The sequence below is a fragment of the Sinocyclocheilus grahami genome, unplaced genomic scaffold (assembly GCF_001515645.1).
Source record: "Sinocyclocheilus grahami isolate Dianchi unplaced genomic scaffold, SAMN03320097.WGS_v1.1 scaffold148.1, whole genome shotgun sequence".
In the NCBI taxonomy this organism is placed as follows: Eukaryota; Metazoa; Chordata; class Actinopteri; order Cypriniformes; family Cyprinidae; genus Sinocyclocheilus; species Sinocyclocheilus grahami.
In genome coordinates this window covers 845,498-867,532 of record NW_015505327.1, presented here as the reverse complement: position 1 = coordinate 867,532, position 22,035 = coordinate 845,498, and the positions used below count along the sequence as shown (strand labels likewise).

Here is a 22,035-nt window from a genome sequence, read left to right as displayed (position 1 = left end):
GCCCATGGACACTGCTGACTAGCTTTTTTTCTGTTTTATGCAAAACAGAAATATGACATTATCAGATTATAGAGATATTATTATCAGATCTCTGTCATATGGCCAAAAAAAAAGCAAAAAAAAAGCTTTTTTTGCATAGTTGTGTTTGACAAATGAAAACTGTAACAACAAGTGTAACACAGTGTAACATTGCTCTCACTTGAAATGTGTCCCCACATTAAGTCCTTGAGTTTGAGGATATTGGATTTGGAAAGTCCTTGAAAGGTCCTTTAATTTTAAGTTAACCAAGGTGTGGGAACCCTCATCTTGTATATTGTGATTGCAATGCACACATTTGTTTGAATCTGTCATTCCCATTTTAAACAATTTGTGTTGGATTATATGGACTTTATATTGGATTCGTTGTATGTTAGTATTTTTGCTTAAAGTTAATGTATTTGAGCAAATTTGTTTACAAAAAGATTTTTATAAAACAAAATATTAATCATGGATGACTGGATGAGTCATGGAATTTATTTATTTTTGGCCAAAATCTTCTAAAACTAGTTTTTGTAATGTTTATTCAGCACGTATTAGTCATCCTCAATGATTGGGATTTTTTCTGAGAAAATATTGATATGCAAGTAATTGTGACTATAATTAATCAATCAGCATATCATGTAGTTCATTTCGAAGCAACTGGTAAATGTTTAAGTGTTGACAGCCTTTATACAGATCATTACACTAGTGTGAAATTTAAACTTGGAATTTAATGGTCAATTGACTGCTTGTATCTTTTTTCTCATATACACATTTCTCCAGTGCTGATGCATGGAAAATGAGCAAGAGCTTTTAACGTTCGCTGGAGAACTATGTTAAGCACTGGAATAATATCATAGTACACTGATTTTCCTATGGTTAGGAAAATGTTTTGTCAGTGTTATACATTTCTAACTTCCTAATGGGTCCATTTATTAGTGTTTTCTGAAGCTGTGGCAGGTTTTGACAGCACACCACTGCAGTACTGGTGAATATTTCATGACCATCTGTAGAGAATTATGGCTCTGTTTACATTGGCCAGTAAAAATCCAGAGCCCTGCCTTTTCCCGTATTATACTCTTAACTGCTGATTATTCTACGGTTGTTGATTTCTCTTATCTGCTAAATTTAAATTAGTTTAAATTAGCTGCAAAATTTAAATTAGATTACTACTAATTTTTGTTGAAATCGCTTAAGATCAGCATTTAGGTGAAGTGACTCAGAGTGAGGGTCAGAAGACTGCTTATTAGCTTTCAGATCATTGAACATCTGCTCTCCATAACTGCTGTTATTTTGTGGCTAAGCAAAAAAGTGCACGAAGAGAGAGCAAGTTGGAGGAGGTGTCTCTGGAGACTGTTCATGAAGCACTTTGGATTGTGCGTGTGTTAAGATGGCAGACACACTGTGCATGTGAATGATGAGGGGCTCCAATCTCACACAGCACCATAGAGAAAGCGCACTCTTTCTGCATCACAAATATGCTCATCTGCCTAGTGGGCTCTTGATGTTCACACTCACCTGATACACAAGCTGCAACACAGCTACGCTCATCCAGTGGATAGGATATGACATTAACACACACACACACACACACACACATGGCAGATGCACCCAGTCTCATAATGAGGTGCGAGTGGCACCACAATATAATTGAAGGAATATGTCTTCATTACCTGAATGGTGCAGAGCAGGATGAACTAGTGACAGAAATGAGGGGTGGCATGCTGCAGATGATGACAGAATGAAAATGCATGAGAATTGGGAGAAAAACCACAAAAGAATGATAATGTCAGCTGCGGTTGCTGGTTCACTCCAGGGACAGGAGAGAAAATGTCAGATTGAAGTCAACGTGTTCCCACAGCTGGTTCTTTCTTATGAAAACACATCATTTCTGGAGCAGTCAATGACATCCTGATAACAGTAATGACAGCTACTAATGAAAGATGGATGAGATCTGCTTAATTAATATTGTGTAAATCGATAGTTCTGTTTTTATTGGTACAGGGAGGTGAAGTAATTAGTGACCTTAATGACTGTTCAGGATATTCAGTTTAATCTGTTTCTTTTCTTGGATGTATCGACAAAATCATAAACAATTGACCTTAATCTGTCCTGTAAAAACTGGTATGACTGAATAAAAGAGAGATGGCTTCGGTATTTCAGGGTTTATTCCCTGTAAAATTTAAATTGATACTGCTGTAATGAAAGTACCATAATATTGCTATGTTTTCTTATTGTGTTATTCATGGCAATAATGCCATGGTATTCTTGTAAGTACAATTTAACTGTCATTGTATATAAAAATCTTAATCATACAGTACCATATAAAAGTAGCACTGTATTTTGATAGTGTCACTGTACCAAGGTTCCCAGCAGTACCTTTTTGAAAGGAATGTCTATAGGGAGAATCTGAACTCCAATTTAAATCTCTAATCGTGTTTCCACAGAAATCCTCATTGAATGCATCATTCCTTTATTTAAAATGAAACTTACAAAATGTGTTGAAATGTGATTCTCTTTTCAGGAGTGTCTTTTAACAGTGTATATACTCAGATATGGAGGGTGTTACTGCATCTTGCAGCTGATCCATTTCCAGACGTCTCTGATTTGGCCATGAAGGTTCTCAACAGCATCGCATACAAGGTACAGACATTCCTGGGAGCCTACTTACATCTGCCCCATTTCACTGTGCTCACATATTTATATCTGCTATTTCTGCTACAATTGGTGGCTGACTAAATACTTTTTTTCCCCACTGTATATTTATATATTTAGTGTTGTTTAATTTGTTTAAAGTGTTTCAGATCCAGAACATTTTGTGCTGCAAGTATTGTAGAATAGAACATTCTGTTAGTGTGAAAAGATTCTTAAAGAAATATTCCGGGTTCAGTACACGGTAGGCTCAGTCGACAGCATTTGTAGTGTAATAATTCAACTCGTCCATCATTTAAAAGAAAAAGCTTTTACAGTGAGCCACTTACATTGGAAGTTCATTGGAACAGATTAATGTAATTTTAGAAAATTATAAGCATTATTCTGCTTTTAAATGTTCTAAATATTGGTTTAATAATAACAACAATAATATAACATTATAACCAGGGTTTGAAATTAACACCCACCAACCTGCCAAATGCGGGTAAAAATCAGCTGTGGTGGGTAACGCTGTCAAATCACTAGCCAATTTGGCGGGTTACTTTTTGTAAGTTATGTTCACTCATTAATGTCTTGGGGAAGTTCATGCAAGTCAAATCTGCACAGGTTTAGCACACATACTGAACTCATTACATTATCGAGAATATTACAAACACCAAACAAAACACACCTACAGAGTGCACGCATCCGCATAAGAAACTACATTAACTTAGTGCACGTAGGCATTTAGAGTGTGTTTATTCAGTGCATGATTCAGTCTATTAATATGCATTAAGAATGATCACATAATTCAAGATAAGGGGGCAGAAAATGTATATAGTTATATCATTTCATATAGTTAATCAATAGTTAATAAATTTTCAAACACGAAGAGTGCCGTTTTAAATAAAAAAATCAGCATGGTTACAAATGTGATTTGTGAATTGATTTTGTACAACAGTTCAATAAACAATAAGTTACGTTTTAGACACCATGCCTGGTTTTGCTCTATTTCGCCAACAAAAATAATTCCAAACACAGCCACAGTGCTGTTTTGCATCTCTGAGCAACATGACGGTGTTTTGTTCCTTAATGAGTCACCCGTTTAAATGATTCGGTTCAGCCGCAATGACTCACTTATTAACAGTGACTTGCTGCTACCTACTGGCGGTTTTAATTGTTTTAATTTAACATCTAATGTATCTTTTCATTTTTTTTATTATTTCAAATATCAGTATTCAAAATTTCATATTTAAAATATCAAAACATTATTTATGCATTTGTAACTGCAGGTTAAAGCATTCCATGTCCCTCTAAGCTGCATTAACATATGTAAATACATCTAAATGTCACTTCGTATGGAACTTCTGAAAAGATTAATTTTGTTGATACTGATTTCATTTGTTTAGTATCAGCCTAAGTGTATTATTATTATAATTGACTGATTAAATTTAAGAATTTGTCTCAAAAGATGATGCACACTTTTAGAAAAAATGGCTTTATAAAAGGTAAAAATGCACATAAAAGGTAAAAATCAATTTAAACTTATTGGAAAAGATGAATTTCTATCACTGCTGTGAACTGACCTCACAAAATATGAAATATATCAAAAACTTTAGGAGTCAGCTGTCAACGGTAGTCCTTAAGATATCAGCACAATAACACACTCAGCAAAATATGGTCTAATTATCTTTATCGATAAAATGCCAGAAAATATTGAGATATAATTTTTTGCCAATATCTCACACCCCTAGTTCTGACACAAAATTATGTGCAGCGGTCGCTTTGTCACGTTCAATGTAGACAGCCTCAAGCTGTTGGTTTATTTCTGGGTTTTTTATTATTATTATTTTGTTGGCTAGTAGAAGTTATGAATGGCCGGTAACTTAAAAATTTAGTAGCCAAATTGGCTGGTGAGTGAAAAAGTTAATTTCAATCCCTGATTATAACATTTAATCTCTGTAATTATTCATAATATAATTACTAGCCAGTATTTAAGATTACTATCCGGTGATCTAGTACTGGCCAATATTTTAGATTATTATGCATTTAAAGAAGTGTGCATTATGCCATAATGATATAAAAAGGAAGATAAATGTGAATGGGAGAATTATGAGTATAGAGGCCTAGCCTAGTTTTGTAGCATGTTTACTTTGTCACTATTGTGACCAGATTAATGTCATAAAAGGTTTGAAACTTATATTTAATAATTTGCTGATGCCAAAAAATTGTTTCCATGATTAAAAAAAGAGAGATAGAAAAAAAAACTACAACAACAACAAAGAAACCAATCGTAAAAGTTATTGTCACATTTTAACTTAAACAATGGAACTAAAACGCTGTTGAAAATTAATAAAACGCCCCCATGTTTAAACTAAAACGAATGAGTAATAAGGCATGCTAGTGAGCTGATATCTTTTTCCCAAATAATTATTATAATTTCTAACATTTGAAAGTAATAAGTAATGTGACAATACTGACATTTAGCATAGCCTATAAAGCCATATATTAAATAGGCTACCACTTTTAATGGTCCACTGAATAAACCACCTTTTCTATATTTTACAGCAAGAATAATATAACATAGGATTCAGTGATATAAATAATACAGCACACCTGCTGAATGTGTAAAAACCTAAAATGCAGTGTAGTACTGTGTAGTATACATTAAAACTTAAGCACAGGCTCACAGTCTTGACATTTACTATGCTGCTTGAATTCTTTCTAAATAACAAACGCACATAAGTTCACAAGTACTATAACTGCTTCTGTGAGTATGAATTATTTTAACAGTGTCTTTCTTAGACTATCCACCAACTGCAACCGTCATATCTGGTCCACTGGCCAACTGTTACTTGCGAAAATACGCTTTGATATGTTAACCTGATAACTTGACGAAGTCTGTGGTTAAAGTGTCACTTAGCGGTCAATAGCTGCAAATGCATTTTGTAATTGTGGCAGCAGTGGTACCCACGCCAGTAAAAAGCTCATTATAGTTAAAATTTGATTAAAATTTTTAAGATAAATTTTGTATTTGATCTTAACAATACTCTTAGGTTGGCGCATTTGGCTTTGCACGAAACGCTGTGAAGGAAGGGTTGTGTGGAATGCCCTTATATAGAGATGGTTTGGGAGTGTTTTATGCAAAAGACTAACCTCGTGCACACATTTAGAATACTCCAAATTTACTTATATTAGAATGAGGTTAAAAAAAAAAAAGTAAATGCTTGCATGCATGTTGTGAATTAGGCAGAAAGTTTTCTTCAGAAGTTCGAATGTGTATGAATACAAATAATCTACGCAATTATTAGTGAATGAGACCCAGTGTTTGAATGAATGCGATGAAGTGGATGAATGCAATGAAATTGTTCAAGGAAGCACTTGTAGCTCTAATCATAAATCTAATTCTGCATATGAATGTCATTGAGTTCCTTTATTACCATCTGATACATTGCAAATCCATACTGCCACAGTACTTTTCTTTTTTGTAAAAATCCAGAAAACATGCACTTATGTACCTAAAATAAGTCCACACATACACAAGCCCACATACTGCATCCTCATATATGCCCTACGAGTCCCTAGTCTCACGTAGCCAGACCTTCAGACTGACGGCAGAAGGTCTGGGAACCTTGGCCGCTTTGAATGGCCAAGGACCGCCAATGAAGGCCATATGACTGACAGGTAAAGCAACCTATCACATTTCGTTTTGTGCCACATCATGTTTAGGGGTGTGGAAATGTCCCTACAATAACAGCCCGGTGTGTAGAACTCTTAGGCTGATGATACGTGAGGCAACTTTCTGAGCAATTGTGCCGGGCAACTTTTTTGGAGCAATGTTGCTTGGGCACTTTCCCATTGAGGATGGGTAACAAATTTCAATCTGGATACTTTAGATCAGTCGTGGGCCCAGTGTATCACCTGGTTGCCTGTTGACGGCAACATTGCTCAAAAAGTTGCCCCGTGTATCATCAGCCTTAGACTTATTTTAAAGATTCTATGCTGCGAACTTTAAATATTTCACATACTTTTGAAAATCCAGCGTTTAGTTGATCATGATAATCACTCATTGTCACAGTTGTAAACATATGAGGGCTTTCTTCTTCCATGAGGGGGTTTGGCATCAAGGTATATTTGTTTCCAGGTGGAATGTTAAAGAACTTGACACACATCTCCCGGAAAACGTTCTTTGTTCCCTTTGTTGTCTGATTCATTCTAGTCAGTTGTTTTGTCCAGTTCTCTCTCTCTCATATGTTTCATTGCTAAGTCTAATTCATTATTGGTTTGTTCAAAATGTAAATGAACAGATAAAAATGTATGTGAATATTTTGTTAGTTTGCTCATTGCTATGTATTCGACATAGGTTTTTTATTTTTTTTTTCAGTATAAATGTGTACATTTGAGGCTTGTTTTTATCCTAGTGACTATAAATCAGTACTTTTATATTGTACTATTTTGATTGAAATTTGCTGTGTTGTGTACTAAACTAGCAGATCTTCAATCTTCAATGTACTGTAGTTAGCTTTTTTCCCTTAGTATCTTGGTAACAAATTATTTTCTCAAAAGAGTACATTTAACTGCTTCAAATTATGAGTATCTAGTAGCTTGGCAAACTACATTTTCAAAGCACTTCCTCATAATTACATTGCTCAAGGGTTTTCTGAAGTTCAGCTTAACTGCTTACTTAAAACAGTGGCAAGCTTTATATGGCCACATTTTTTTGGTTTTTGATTTTGGTTTTCTGTTCATTTGAGTTCATGTAAGTATATACAGTGGTTTGAAAAGGTTTTTGCCCCCTTCCTGTTTTTTTATTTTTTGCATATTTGTCACACTTAAAAGATTCAGATCATCAAACACATTTTAATATTACACAAAGATAATGCAAGTAAATACAAAATGCAGTTTTTAAATTATGATTTCATTTATTAAGGGAAAAAAGCTGTCCAAACCTACGTGGCCCTACGTGAAAGTTAATTGCCCCCTCCTGTTAAATCATGAATGAACTGCAATTAACCACATTATTTAGAAAGCTGAGTTAAATTTCACTAGCCACATCCAGGCCTGATTAATGTCAGACCTGTTGAATCAAGAAATCTCTTAAATAGAACCGGTCTGACAAAGTGAAGCATGCTTAAAGAGCAACACATCATGCCGTGATCTAAAGAAATTCAAGAACAGATGAGAATCAAAACAGTTGACATGTATCAGTCTGGAAAGGATTATAAAGCCATTTCTAAGGCTTTGGGACTCCAGCGAACCATGGTCAGAGCCATTTTCCACAAATTGAGAAGACTTGGAACAATGGTGAACCTTCCCAGGATTTGCCGGCCAACCAAAATTACTCCAAGAGCACAACAACGACTCATCCAAGAGGTCATAAAAGAACCCAGAACAACATCTAAAGAACTGCAGGCCTCACTTGCCTCAATTAAGGTCAGTGTTCATGATTCAACAATAAGAAAGAGACTGGGCAAAAACGGCATCCATGGGAGAGTTCCAAGGCAAAAGCCACTGCTGACCAGAAAGAACACAAAGGCTCGTCTCTCATTTGCCAAAAAATATCTTGATTATCCCCAAGACTTTTGGGCAAATATTCTGTGGACTGATGAGACAAAAGTTGAACTTTTTGGAAGGTGTGTGTCCCGTTACATCTGGCGTAAAACCAACACAGCATTTCATAAAAAGAACATCATAGCAACAGTCAAACATGGTGGTGGTAGTGTGATGGTCTGGGGCTGCTTTGCAGCTTCAGGACCTGGATGACTTGCCATAATTGACGGAACCATGAATTCTGCACTCTATCAGAAAATCCTGAAGGAGAATGTCCGGCCATCAGTTTGTGACCTCAAGCTCAAGCGCACTTGGGTTATGTAGCAGGACAAAGTTTGATCCCAAACACACCAGCAAGTCCACCTCTGAATGGCTCAAGAAAAACTAAATTAAGGTTTTGTAGTGGCCAGATCTAAGTCTGGACTTAAATCCGATTGAGATGCTTAAACAGTCCATTCATGCTCGAAAACCCTCCAATGTGGCTGAATTAAAACAATTCTGCAAAGAAGAGTGGACCAGAATTCCTCCACAGCGATATGAAAGACTCATTGCCAGTTATCGCAAACACTTGATTGCAGTTGTTGCTGCAAAGCGTGGCACAACCAGTTATTAAATTTTGGGGGCAATTACTTTTTCACGTAGGGCCAGGCAGGTTTGGACAGCTTTTTTTCCCTTAATAAAAGAAATCATCATTTAAAAACGGCATTTTTCGTTTACTTGCATTATCTTTGTGTAATATTAAAATTAGTTTGATGATCTGAATCTTTTAAGTGTGACAAATATGCAAAAAATTAAAAAAACAGGAAGGGGGCAAAAACCTTCTCAAACCACTGTATATACTTACTTTTCACAGTTGCACTTTTCCGCTTTACTAAAAATCTTCTTTTCATCCTGTCTTCACTATGCTGTTTTTAAGTTGAAGCTTCAAATTGTTGGTATAATCCCCTCTTGTGGCCAGAGGAGAACTGGCCCCTGGCTGAGCCTGGTTTTTCTCATGGTTTTTTCTCTATTTCTGTCACCGATGGAGTTTTGATTCCTTGCCACTGTCGCCTTTGGCTTGCTTAGTTGGAGACACTTGACTGATTGCACAGACACTATTGGAAGAGAGCTGAACTGGATGATGAATCATCAATGAACTGACTTTAGCTGAAAAACGACTTTTTGTTATTGTCCTTTTGCATTATTGACTAACTATTTTCCTGTTTGACAATGTAAAGCTGCTTTGACACAATCAGTATTTTATAAAGCACTATACAAGTAAAGGTGACTTGACTTGACCCTGTTACAGAGTTCAAAACTGTAGAGAGGAGGGGTAGCCAGAGTTCCTAAAATCCAATGACAGACTATGAGACATTGTTGCTTGAATTCTCAGGTCTGCTTGCATCATGTCTACATCAGTGCTTTTTTTAAGAGCTAGATGCTGATTAATGTTGAAAAGTCTCTAAACCATGATTGCAGAACTTTCGAAGGTTGTTTAAATTTCCAATAATCAGACTTGTTTTGTCTTTGACCTTTCTTAAGTTCCTGAGCAGCAGGTGACAATGAGTGCCAATTTGTCATGCTGACATTTGTGCTGTGATACTCAGATAGACCTGCCGAGTCAAGTCAGTGCAAAATAACACACACTCTATCAGAGCCTGTTATGTTCTAACTTACCCGGACATTTACTCATGCTAGCACTAGAAGTACATTATAACTCCACTGGTTAAAGGAAGGTGCGTCTCCTTAAGTATGTAGAAAGACAATACACCACCACTGAAAGTAATATACTACTACTACAATACAAAATTGCATCTTGTTACTACAAATCACACACAAAAAAACATTAGAAATTATAAATCGTTCAGGCACTTTTTTTTGCATTTTTTTGAACTAGGACCAGTTGCATAATATTTAGGACAGCAGTGCATTCAAATAATATTTTGTAACTTTAATGATCTAGTATCTGATTTTTCATGCTTACACTTCAAGTATATATAAACTCAATCAGAGAATCAGATAAGATGAGCTTATATTTTGTTTTTCATGAATTGTTTACAGTGTGCAAGCATAGTGTTTAATGGTTCTCCACCCCCGTGCCACTGCGATACCTCTGCTTTTATACTTCTACATTATTTCTTTGATTTAAATAATACAGATTTGAGATGTTTTAGAGTAAAAACAACAGCAGCAACTATGAAATTATGTATTTGTGCAAACTACATGAAATAAAAAGTAGCATTTTAGGGCATCAAAGGTATGCTCAAGACGCATGGCTTTTCTAAAAGGTAAGCATCTTAATTACCAAAATGCATTGTGACAAGCTAGTTGAAAAAACAAATCAAGTGTAAATGCACTTATCCTTAATTTAGTAATTAAAAAATGTGTAATACAAATGAATCATTATAAATAATATTTTTAATGTGTGAATAATTTAGGATTTATTATTTTTTTTATCAAGTATCATGCTGCTAGCTTATCAACATAGCAGCAAACTCTATTGAAGCCCATTTTAAGCTGTTGCTTGTAAGGACTTCAACTACAGAACATATGGAAGTTTGGCTTTGACACTTTTAGTGTAGACAGCCTCAAGCCACTGCGGTGCTTAATATCAGTGGACACTCAGTCTTGTAGCAAGGCAAGTCACTAGATTTTGGAATATAGCTGGTGTCTCACTTTTATAGGGATTGTAACTAAGAACATAAATAAATGTATTTATTTTTATCTGATTTATTTGGTCTTATGTATAATTTATCTCTCCCAGTCCCTATCATTGATTATTGTTTCATTATTGTTTACATTTCAGTGATCCACATCATATCTTTTTGTTTTCTGTTTTTTATTTTTTAACTTAATGAATCTGTGGGACACACAAACAAGCATTTTAATTAGGGCTGCACGATTAATCGCATGCGATATTTAACGCGCATCTTGTCAGAAAGCCGGTTCTGTAATCAGCGGTAAATCTCCATCACCTGCGTGCTTTCACATTGAGCAGCATCAACTACACAGAGCCGTTGTTCACTGAGGAGCTGCGCTAAAAATCGCGCGAATATGAACGTGGTTTGGCGCAGCTCGTCAGTGAACAACGGCTCTGTGTAGTTAATGCTGCTCAATGTGAAAGCACGCAGGTGATGGAGATTTACCGCTGATTAAAGAACCGGCTTTACTGATAAGATGCGCGTTAAATATCGCTTGCGATTAATCGTGCAGCCCTAATTTTAATGTTTGATCTGCAGCCCAAACACAGAATAACTTTATTTCCGTCTACTCAATCAAGATTAATCTACCTCTCTTTCGCTTCCCAGCAGGTTTTAGCATATAAATCAGATTAGACCATCTCTCCAGATGGCGATGAGAGGATGGGATTGTTAACTAGATTTAGATGAAGCAGATAAGTCAACTTCCTGTGTTTTTATGAACAGCATATTTTCAGATTTTTACCCTTTTAGGCTGCGATTTAAAGTTATGAGGAAAAGTTTTGCTGTTGCTTTTGTCTTTAGGGTTGTAGCTCAAACAGAGATGCATTCTCTGTATTTGCATACATTAACTGTATACATTTTAATTACAGTCCTACGGGGCCACCAGAAAGTATTTTTTTAGCACTTAGATACAAAACTTTAAAATGGCACAGTAATCATTGCTGGTACAGGTAGATGGTAAATTGCGACTGAATTTTTTGTCGCTTTTAATGCACTCAGGACTGTTATGCACAGTTTTAGACGTATACATTTTTGTAATGCATCTGCCTTCTACCACTGCTTCTCACATCAGGCCACCATGAATGCTCGTACACAGAGGATTCTGGACTCAGGATCTCTGACCCAATCAGCACCTGCCAGCCCCACCAGCAAAGGAACACTCATACATCAAGCAGGGTGAGTTACACATACTTAAATATGTATTTAATTTGCTTAAAATCAGCATTAGGACCACATAGTTGTCTGCAATGATTTTTATTTTATTTTTTTTAATAACTGGTGACAAAGCATAATGTAATAGTTTGTGCATCTCTCTTATTTTACTCTCTTTTGCATTTATTAAACAACATCCTGCTCTTGTTGGAATATATTTATTGGCTGTGCTTGGCTATTGCTGTTGACTTTATTTTAACATGCAGCATTGTAGTGCATGCTGGCCCTGTTCGTTTGCAGCGCATTAATCTGTGTGTTATGGCCATGCTTGTTGGTGTTGTAGTGCTTCCCACAGATCCAAACCCTCTTCATCTCCCTCCAGCGGATCTCCACCTATGCCTGGTGCCTCCAGCTCCAGCCTCACCAATGAAGTGCCCAAACCGCCGGTTCGAGAGGGGCTGCCCACTCGGCCACCATACACACCAACTCTGGGTGGTCAGGCACCCCACTCGCAGCAGTTCCCACGCACCAGGAAGATGTTTGACAAGGGTCCTGATCAGGTACAACAGTGATATTGGTTTCCCACAGATCTATCCACAAACAGCTTTACTGTCTATTTGACATGTCAGATAATTCGGGAAAACTCTATTTTGCTTCCATGTGGTTTTCTTATTTTGTGGCACAGACACAAAATAAAACCACAAACAATCCAGTTTATTGAGTGAGGGGACTGTGACGATTTGTTAATCTAATGAATAATTGATTTGTTAAATCAAATAAAAATTAGTGTGTCAGACTGGTCGAGACGCTACAAATGTTACCACTCAAAGCCCAGTGTCCAAGGCCTTGAATGTCTTCAGTGTTCATTTTATGTAGAGCATAAAACCTTTGTTAGATGCTCAGTAGTCTCCAGTTAAAGCACTAAAATTTCTCTCAGAAGTACAAGAAACCCGTAAGAGACATAAAGAGCTGGATGACAGAAAATGAGGACTATGGATGAACATAATATATGTATATACAGTATATATATATTTTTTAAATAATGTAAATAATTAAAAACAATAAATAATAAAATAATTTCAAATTAAATTAGTATTTCATATTCATATATAGTGTTTGCATAATAGTTGCATAAGAAGCAGAATAAAGCACAATAAAGCACAGTCAGATCGTCAGTCATTATACAAGACCTAATCACTCTTTCAGGGTTTATTTGGCAATTCGGTTACATATTGTCATCTATGTGTTTTTATATATAAATGTGTACTTTTATATAGCAAAGATGCATTAAACTGATCAAAAGTGACAGTAAAGACATTTATAATGTTACATAAGATTTCCATTTCAAATAAATAAGTTCTTTTGAACTTTTTTTTAATCAAAGTATCCTGAAAAAAGTAACACAGTTTCCATAAAATATTAAGTTAAATGTTAATCAATAATTATTCATATTAACTGTTTGCAACATTTATAATAATAAGAGATGTTTCTTGAGCACATTAGAATGATTTCTGAAGGAGCATGTGATGCTAAAGTTTGGAATAATGACTGCTGAAAATCCAGCTTTTCCATTACAGGAATAAATTACCTTTTAAAATATATAGTAAAATAGAAAACAGTTGTTTTATATTGTAATAATATTTCACAATATTACTGTTTTTACAAATGCAGTCTTGGTGTGCATAAGACTTTTTTCAAAAAGATTTTAACAAACCCAAACTTTTAAATGGTAATGTATTTTATTATAAAATGTAAAATATAAAAACATAATAATATAATTTAAACAAAAATCAATGATTCATGCTCATGATTCATGCTGTTTTTTTGTTTTTTTTTAATTGTCATCTAATTAGCAGGATAAATCACAGTCAGTAGGTCATAGTACAAAACCTGATCACAGAGCTTTTGCTGATTCAGATGCATGTTGTCGTTTGTCTGTGTATTTCTAAAGACTGCTGAGGATGGAGATGAGACAGCCGCTCACAGGAGCTTCATCAGTGTGAATCTGCAGACGGGTCTTTGCGACTGGAGTGCCAAATACTTTGCTCAGCCCGTCATGAAGGTGAGATCAGAGGTCAGAACTAATTAATTTACTTCTAAAGCAAACAAATTCAGTTAATGAATTTACTTCAAATCATTACTTAAGATTTAATTAGGCTGATTTAAGCATGTTGATTTAGCAATTAAAATGTAAATCATATTAGTAAATGGATGTGAAAGAGTTGGAGCCCTCTTCTAATATTATCAAAAAATTATAATATTATCAACAATTTGCCAAAAAGTGAAGTGAAGGTTAGTGATGAAGAAAACCTCTAGGTTTGCATACTTGAGCTAAGGAAAGAGGGTTGTACTAGAAATGCAAACAGTAAAATTTAGTGTGTGTATACAGTGTGTGTGTGTGTGTGTGTGTGTGTGTGTGTGTGTGTATGTGTGATCATTTGATCATTATTACAGTTCCAAAACCTAGTGAGGTCCTTTCAAGAACGGCATTCTAACCAAAATGGAAACTGCGAGGTTTGGTGCTGAGAACCCAAACACATTTTTCGATTTTATTATTAAAGGAGTCATATAATGCAATTTCAAATTTTCCTTTCTCTTTGGAGTGTTACAAGCTGTTTGTGCATAGAAAAGATCCCTAAAGTTGCAAAGACTAAAGTCTCAAACCCAAAGAGATATTCTTTATAAATGTTAACACTCCCTGTCCACGCCCTGCTAAAACGCTTTGTTTAAACACTCCCCCACATGTCTATGTCACTGTGTGGGAAGATTTGCATAACCCAAATGTTCACGCAAAGAAAGAAGGCATAACTTTTATTCTCGCTGTAGTATTGTTGTTGCCACCGCCGCCATGTCGTGGAGACGCTGTGTGTTTCGTTGTGAAAGCAAAACTACTTTGTTTGGCCTTCCAAAAGAGGACAATATCCACTTTGTCATGCCTAGAGCTGATCCGTGCTGGTCGCTGAGGAAATACATCAACTTCACGCTGTGGATTGCCGGATCGGCTTTCACCGTGGACTCCTTCGTCGAATCCGCCGGCCGTGCCGTTCTCAAGCCCGCTGGCCATTCCTCACTCAAGCCCGCCGTGTGTGATGCTGTGTTTCGTTGTGAAACTACTTTGTTTGGCCTTTGCAAAAGAGGACACAACTAGAAATCAGTGGTTAAGTTGTATTTACAACACTGTTCCAGAACAGTTCAACCCAAATATTCAGATGTGTGCAGCAAATTTTATGGAGGACTGTTTCCTGAACCTGCAGAGTAGCACAAAGGCTGTTTCTATAAAGTGGGGCAGTTCCAACTTTGCAAGGAGAGTCTGGCGCTTCTGACTCACAGTAAGTAAGTTTTTTATATTTAAAGAATTTGCCACTGATGATTCAAACGTGAGTTTTGAGCAGTGTAGAGTAGCGCTGATTGTTTGTCGTTTCTCCGATCACAAATGCAGACATGGTTTTATGTTTACGCGGCGCGATACGCAATGCGTAAAAAGACAGTATCAGTCATTATAATCAGTAATTATGTCCCCACTGGATGCAGCAACTGCCTCGTTTGTAATGGGTTGTTATTGGTGTTGTCTCATCGCGCCGGGACACGGCATTACAGTATGGTAAGGGGCTTAACATTTCCGTCACACGCTTGCGGTATTCGGCCAATCACAACGCACTGGATATCAGCGTACACCACGCTTTTCAGAACGATGAGCTTTGTAAAAATTGACGCGTTTCAGAAAGGCGGGGCATAGAGGAGAAACAATAATGTACAGTATGTGGAAAATAATGTGTTTTTTTTTTACCTTAACCCTCTGGGGTCGGAGGGTGTTTTGGGCCCTGGAGAAGTTTTGACATGTCCTGACATTTGTGCTTTTTTCAGTTGCTAATAAACATTTTAATGACTAAGTTTAGTAGCACCATAATCAGCACAAACTGGGCTACAATAATATGTGAGCAGCATGTATGTATGTGATTGTGTTTTTGAGAAAACAACATTTATGCGTGCTTAGTGAAAAACTAAAATTTTTAAGTCACTGAAATAAGGCCATAAAACACATACAGAACGTTTGTTCACAGGACTATTGAGAACAGATCTTGAAGTCTAGAGTTTTTGCATCAGAATGATGTGAAAATCATCTTGTTTACTCACTCACAGAAAACAATATATTGATTTAAATTTTCTAAGACACTTTTTGTGTAGAAAAGGAATATGCGAGGGGGCGTGAATGGTCATGTATAATGAGTGATTCACACCTGAGAAGACAAAGGCCTGCATAATGAGCTGCATAATGAGCTGCATAATGAGCTGCATAATGAGCTGCATAATGAGCTGCATAATGAGCTGCATAATGAGCTCTTATTATGTGTATACAAATAAAAGTAGACCATTTACAGATTCGATTGATGTATTGCTCTTATCTGTAAGATCAAAACTGAAAGTGTAATTTAAGTTATTTTCGGTGTTATCAGGAGAAGATGCCACAAAACGCGTATCCACGCTAATCGACTTCAGAGGGTTAAACTGCATAAACACATTGCATTACACCAAATACACAACATAATATTATTTTTAGCAACGTCATATGACCCCTTTAAAAAACAAAAAACAAAACAGAAAACAAATTAGACCTGGTAGACACTGAGTCTGGGACTACCTTTACCAGCAGGGCAAGGACATTGGGAGAAATGAAAGCCAGGCAAGCATCAAATCCAGAAGAACAGTCCAAAGGGTGAATACAGAGGAGAATTCAGAGCCTGGCAGGAGGGTGTAACCAGAAAACAGCCCTCATGGTCAATGAGTACTTGCGATTTGGGACACACCAACCTGGGCAAAGTTGGACTGGGCAGGGTGTAGAATTTCAGCCTGGGAACTACAGGACTGGGCAGGGTACAGGAAGACACAGAGCAGATTTGATGGGGCTAAACCAGATAAGATTAGGCAAAAAAAAAAGACTAGAGAGGTAGATTGGTTGGCAAGATACACTAAATACTCTGGCAATCGGAACAGAAAATACAGAACAAAGAACATGGCACAAAACAATTTGGTGAACTAAATAGAGAGAAAGGCATATGGGGAACAGGTTTAGTAAAACAGCAAAATTAAAAAAAAACAAGAACTAGTCAAGAGCTAAACAAGAGGTGTGGTAAAATGAAACAAAGAGGCAGAGCAAGGGCATGGCAGACATACAGTAAAGACAAAGCTATGATAGAGAATCAACTCTCTTGGCTGAGTAAAGGGACCTAGAAACGATCTCTCCAACTGAGATGATGGAACTAGGAATAGGCTCTTTGGCCAACATGGAACAGACAAGTGCTTCAGGGACGACCTCCTTGGTCATAACAAAACAGGCAGATAACTTAGAATTGACTATCTGGGCTGAGTCGAGGGACCATGAAGCTGTCTCTGGCTGAGAAGAGTAAACTGGGAAAGGCCTTTTTGGCCCTGATGGAAACACCCAGGGTTACAGGTAAAACAGAGAGTTCACAAGCACATGCCACTGTCTTGGAAGGAGCCATAGTGGTCGATGCCACCTCATGAGGAATTGTAGATCTGTATGTGACCCAAGCATACAAGATGGTAGTAGCCATTACAGACAGAGCAGATAAAAGTGGCAATAACTCTGGAACCACCTGATTCTGATGCGCTGAGACTACTAGACTTGGTAGCTCTGAAATCACCTGACTTGGGACCACTGTGACCAATGTGACTTGGCAGCACTGAGAGCTCTGGACTTGAGGGTGCTGAAATCTTTTGCGGAGGCCAATATGGTGTTCAGTTTGTAAGATTGGAGATGTGGGATACTGGTCTGGACTCTGGGCAAAGCTCCTGAGCTGGAGTGAATTCTAGAACGGACTTTGGGACTGACTCTGGATTGTGCTCAGGGGCTGAAGCCGACACTGGACTGTGCTCAGGGGCCAGAATAAATTCTGGAGTTGAGCTGGACTCTGAAGCAGTCTTGGGAGAGAATTAGTGGACTGGAGTGGATTTGCGGACTGGAGCTGACTTGTGGGCTGGCATGGAACGGGTGAGGGAATCCTTGTTAGAAATGGACAAACTTAGAACTGCTGAGCTTGGTTTCCTAGCCTACGGACGGACATGTTGGTAAAATCCTCCAGTTCAGAAGTCAGAATATTACTCACAGGTACTGCTCTCTCAGAACTGTGTTTAGCTGACTTGGTATGACGAGACCTTGCCTTGGTTACTGTGATTGATACCGGCTTGGTGCTGGGCAACGTGAACTGCTGCATAGGAAGGGATTGAGTTAAGGAGAATAGATGCTTTGAGGCACTGTTGTTCTCCACATCATAAACCTCGCCAGCCATGTAAGGAGAGCCACATATCCACAGTACCCAATCCAGATACTGCTTAAGGGTCGGATTGCCTACTGGTATTAAAGGGGCAATGTGATTGTCCAGGCCACTCCAGAACAGATCCATCTGTCCTTAAAAGTGGTAAGATGGCAATATTGGACAAGTTCCTCCTCATATGATTCTGTGTTATGGCCGTTTTGATACATGGAGCACAGAACATCTCCCGCTGAGGCCATATTGATGGTCTGGCCTTCTGTAATGACACACTAACTCAGAAATCAGTCAGGACCCAGTTGTGGGAATTTTTGTTTTTGCAAAAACTTAATCAGGTAGGTAAAACAGGTTAGATGGCTTTAACAAAAGAGGTAGATGCCAACTGATGAATAAAACAGGTGAAAGTCACTTTCTTCTTACAGGGAACAGAAGGTATATCCACAGCAGCAGGGACTACAAATAAGGATCTTGGCATTACAGGTAAGTATCAACATGTAACAGTCTTTCTTTTCCCACAGTCTTTAGTAAACAGAAAGCTACAACGGCAGGAGCTACAGCTAAGAATCTTGGCTTAGCAGCATCCAAAGAACTATTTCAAGCAAGAGATGGGTAAAAACAGGAACTTATACAGATCAGAGTCGTCCAGCAGGGAAGTATACAGGTAACACCAGCATCAAACAAATCATGAAATAATTCCAAACAGCAGGACACAGGCTGACAACAGGCAGGTGAGAGATCAGGATAGCAAAATGGTGAGTGCTAGAATTTTACTAAGGCCAGACAACTCATGATTATAGCTGTGTCTCAATTCAGAGGCACGCAGACTTCAAAGGCCATGCCTTCGAAAGCCATGAATTTTGACATTTTGCAAGACTTGCCTACGGAGGATTGATCTCGTTGCCTAGCAACTGTGATAGCTGTGGTTGACAACAGTAACGCTTGTACTGGACTTGTACAGCCTGTCTAAATATGTTCACTTTGGTCCATTTCTGCAAATAACAGAGTATGAACTGTATAAAATCACATCTTGGTAAGATACAAGTCAACATTTGAACTGTTTTTAATGTGTTTTATTTTTACGTTTGTATGATAGATAGATATTCAAGTAAGTTGAAACTAGGGATGCACCGATACCACTTTTTCCAGTACTCGGCCGATACCGATACTTTTATTTTTGGTACTTGCCGATACCAATATTTTTATTGCATTTGTAAATTTTTAAAATATTGGGTACAGAAACCAAAAGAGTATGTGTAATGTTAGTTGGTTAACTTAATTTATCAAATAGATACAGTCAAGCCAAAATTTATTCTGACACCTTCAACATTTCTCACATTATCACAGTTTATTCGCTATAGTTTAGAAAATGGTAATAAAATATGACAAGAACTCAGAGTTAAACTGTGTCAGAACAAATTCAGCTTGATAATGTCAGATAACTTTGATAGAACGGTATGTAATAGATTACAATCAATCAAAAGTTAGACAGCTGTTACTATGACAGTATTTACACAACTATCAATACTTAGTCGGGCAACCCTTAGCCTTAATGACAGCCTGTAGTCTCCTGGGCATGCTGTCACCCAGCTTCATGCAAACTTCAATGTTTTTTCCCAGACTCGGTCTGAATAATTTTTGTTCCCAAATTTGTATCAATTTTACTGGTAGTCCACTGTATGAAGAATTTTTTGGTATGATTTGTCACAGTTTCTTTATTTTTCTATCCTCACTTAAATGAACTATAGTGTCCTGCACCCACTAGTAAAAAAATATAAAAAATTATATCTGGTCTCTGAATAATTTTTGGTTTGACTGCATATCCTTTGGTTATTTTCACACTTAATTATGCCCATTAAAATTTATTTTACAAGTTTTTGTTATTTCACTGTTCATTTTTTTGCTCTATGGTACATCATGTTTAATTTAATAGAATTGGAGCTGCTCCATTGCAGCGGCTCAGTAATGTAATCACGCACTTTGCTGTAATAATGCAGGGAACCACTCGTTATAAATCTCCTAACTGTGATATTTTCAGAAATAGAAGTCGCGTTTTTTCATCTGAAACGTGCTGCAATTTATATTCCAAAGCCTCTCATATAATGCAGAAACGCTCAAGCAAGCAAAACACGCGCAACGCGTGCATGTATTTGTACTGATGCAGAATGAGAGGGACAAGTAGTACAGCCTACACTCTTAAAAATAAAGGTGCTTCACGATGCCATAGAAGAATAACGCGTGCACGTATTTGTACTGATGCAGAATAGTACAGTGTAGCGCATTTCATACAGGCTGCTAGATTCACTTTCGCCAGAAAGTCGTGTATGCCTAAGGCTGAAAATAAATGATGTTTATAGTGAATGCCCCTATAAATGGTCTTATTTTTACGATTTAGTTTTAATACAAATGATGCATGTGCTAAGTGAGTGAACATCAAAGATCACACAACAGAAGTGAGCGGGCTCTCTCTCCCTACCGTTAAGTAACTTGTGCATTGTTTTACTTACTTGTTTTTTGCATATCCGTCCGAACTACAAACTTTCCAGTGATGTCTGTGAGAAAGGTATATTCACTCGACAAGCTCGCGCATCTGCGCCGCCGCGTGCTCAATCCACTCAGCGTGCTTTGTTTATCAGCTCGCGCACATCAGCTATACAGGCGTTAATACTGAATGTTTAACGTTATATTCATTGCATACATATACTTCGTAGTAGACATCCTTAACTCCATTCTGCTGTCTGTTGTTCTGTTGTCGGTGTTTCTTTGTTTGAATATGGCGCTTATCACATGCCAGCGTTTGGTATCGGGGCATTTTAACGAGTACCAGTATCGGTATCGGTGCATCCCTAGTTGAAACCCAGTACTTACATTTAAAAGTGTAATCCAGCAGTTTCTCTAAAAAAATCCTGTCGTCACAGGCGTACAATGAAATCTGGGGTAGGGTAGGCCACCAAGGGTCCATCTGTTGTGGCCTTCAATGCCCGAGAAATGAAGGGTGCAATTTGAGGCCGTTTTTGAAGGAGCCTTCAAATTAGGACAGCCTTCGTTTCGGCAAAGTTTCTAAACGGACCAAATTTGTTAATACAAGTCATGTGCGAGTAAACTGTTCTCTCATTGGTCAAAGTTCCACAGGTTATTTTCCGGGATTCCATTTAGCTGTCACGGCTGTCATCCATCAGGATGTAACGACAACAGCTTTGCGGGCTTATTGTTTTGTTTTTGTTTTCTTGTAGCTGTCATTATATTAATTTATAATTTTGAGTCCAGGATTGATTGTGAACATTTTTTAAAATGCACCTACTACGAAGTAGAGCAATAAGACGGCATTATAAAATGAAAAAGTGCACTTTGATTTTGAATGGCGAAGACGTGCTCACCCACAGGCATTCACATGGTTCATTTTGAGGTATTAGCAAAACAACAAAGCTACGTAAGGAACTTACGTAATTACCCATCATACATTGTTATATAGCCTGGTCCGTTGGATCGGATTGCTTTCTCACTACAACCGAACCGCTCCAGAGTTCATTTTCAATCGAGCCGAGACCACCTCGTTTAGGCGATCTCGGCCTGTGCACTCATTGTTTGTAAATTGTACACATTGTTGATTGTTTTGGTGTGGATCCGAATGCGATTGCCATGTTCACATATGCCCGAACAAACCGAGCTAAGGGGGGAAACGCGCCAGGTTCCGAAACATGGTGTACTATGTAAAT

At 37.4% G+C, this 22,035-nt stretch overlaps 1 protein-coding gene across 3 annotated transcripts in view; it reads left to right on the top strand.

Annotated features, from left to right (window-relative positions):
• Nucleotides 1-22,035, top strand: part of rptor (regulatory associated protein of MTOR, complex 1) — a 304,659-nt gene that overhangs the window by 259,856 nt on the left and 22,768 nt on the right. For 2 of the 3 annotated variants that reach the window (XM_016281199.1, XM_016281198.1), the window contains exons 22-25: nt 2,543-2,661; nt 11,953-12,056; nt 12,376-12,592; nt 13,984-14,094. In XM_016281199.1, coding sequence (XP_016136685.1) covers nt 2,543-2,661; nt 11,953-12,056; nt 12,376-12,592; nt 13,984-14,094 — 551 coding nt within the window. The remainder of the gene's footprint in view (nt 1-2,542; nt 2,662-11,952; nt 12,057-12,375; nt 12,593-13,983; nt 14,095-22,035) is intronic. The other variant, XM_016281200.1, reaches the window with a different exon arrangement.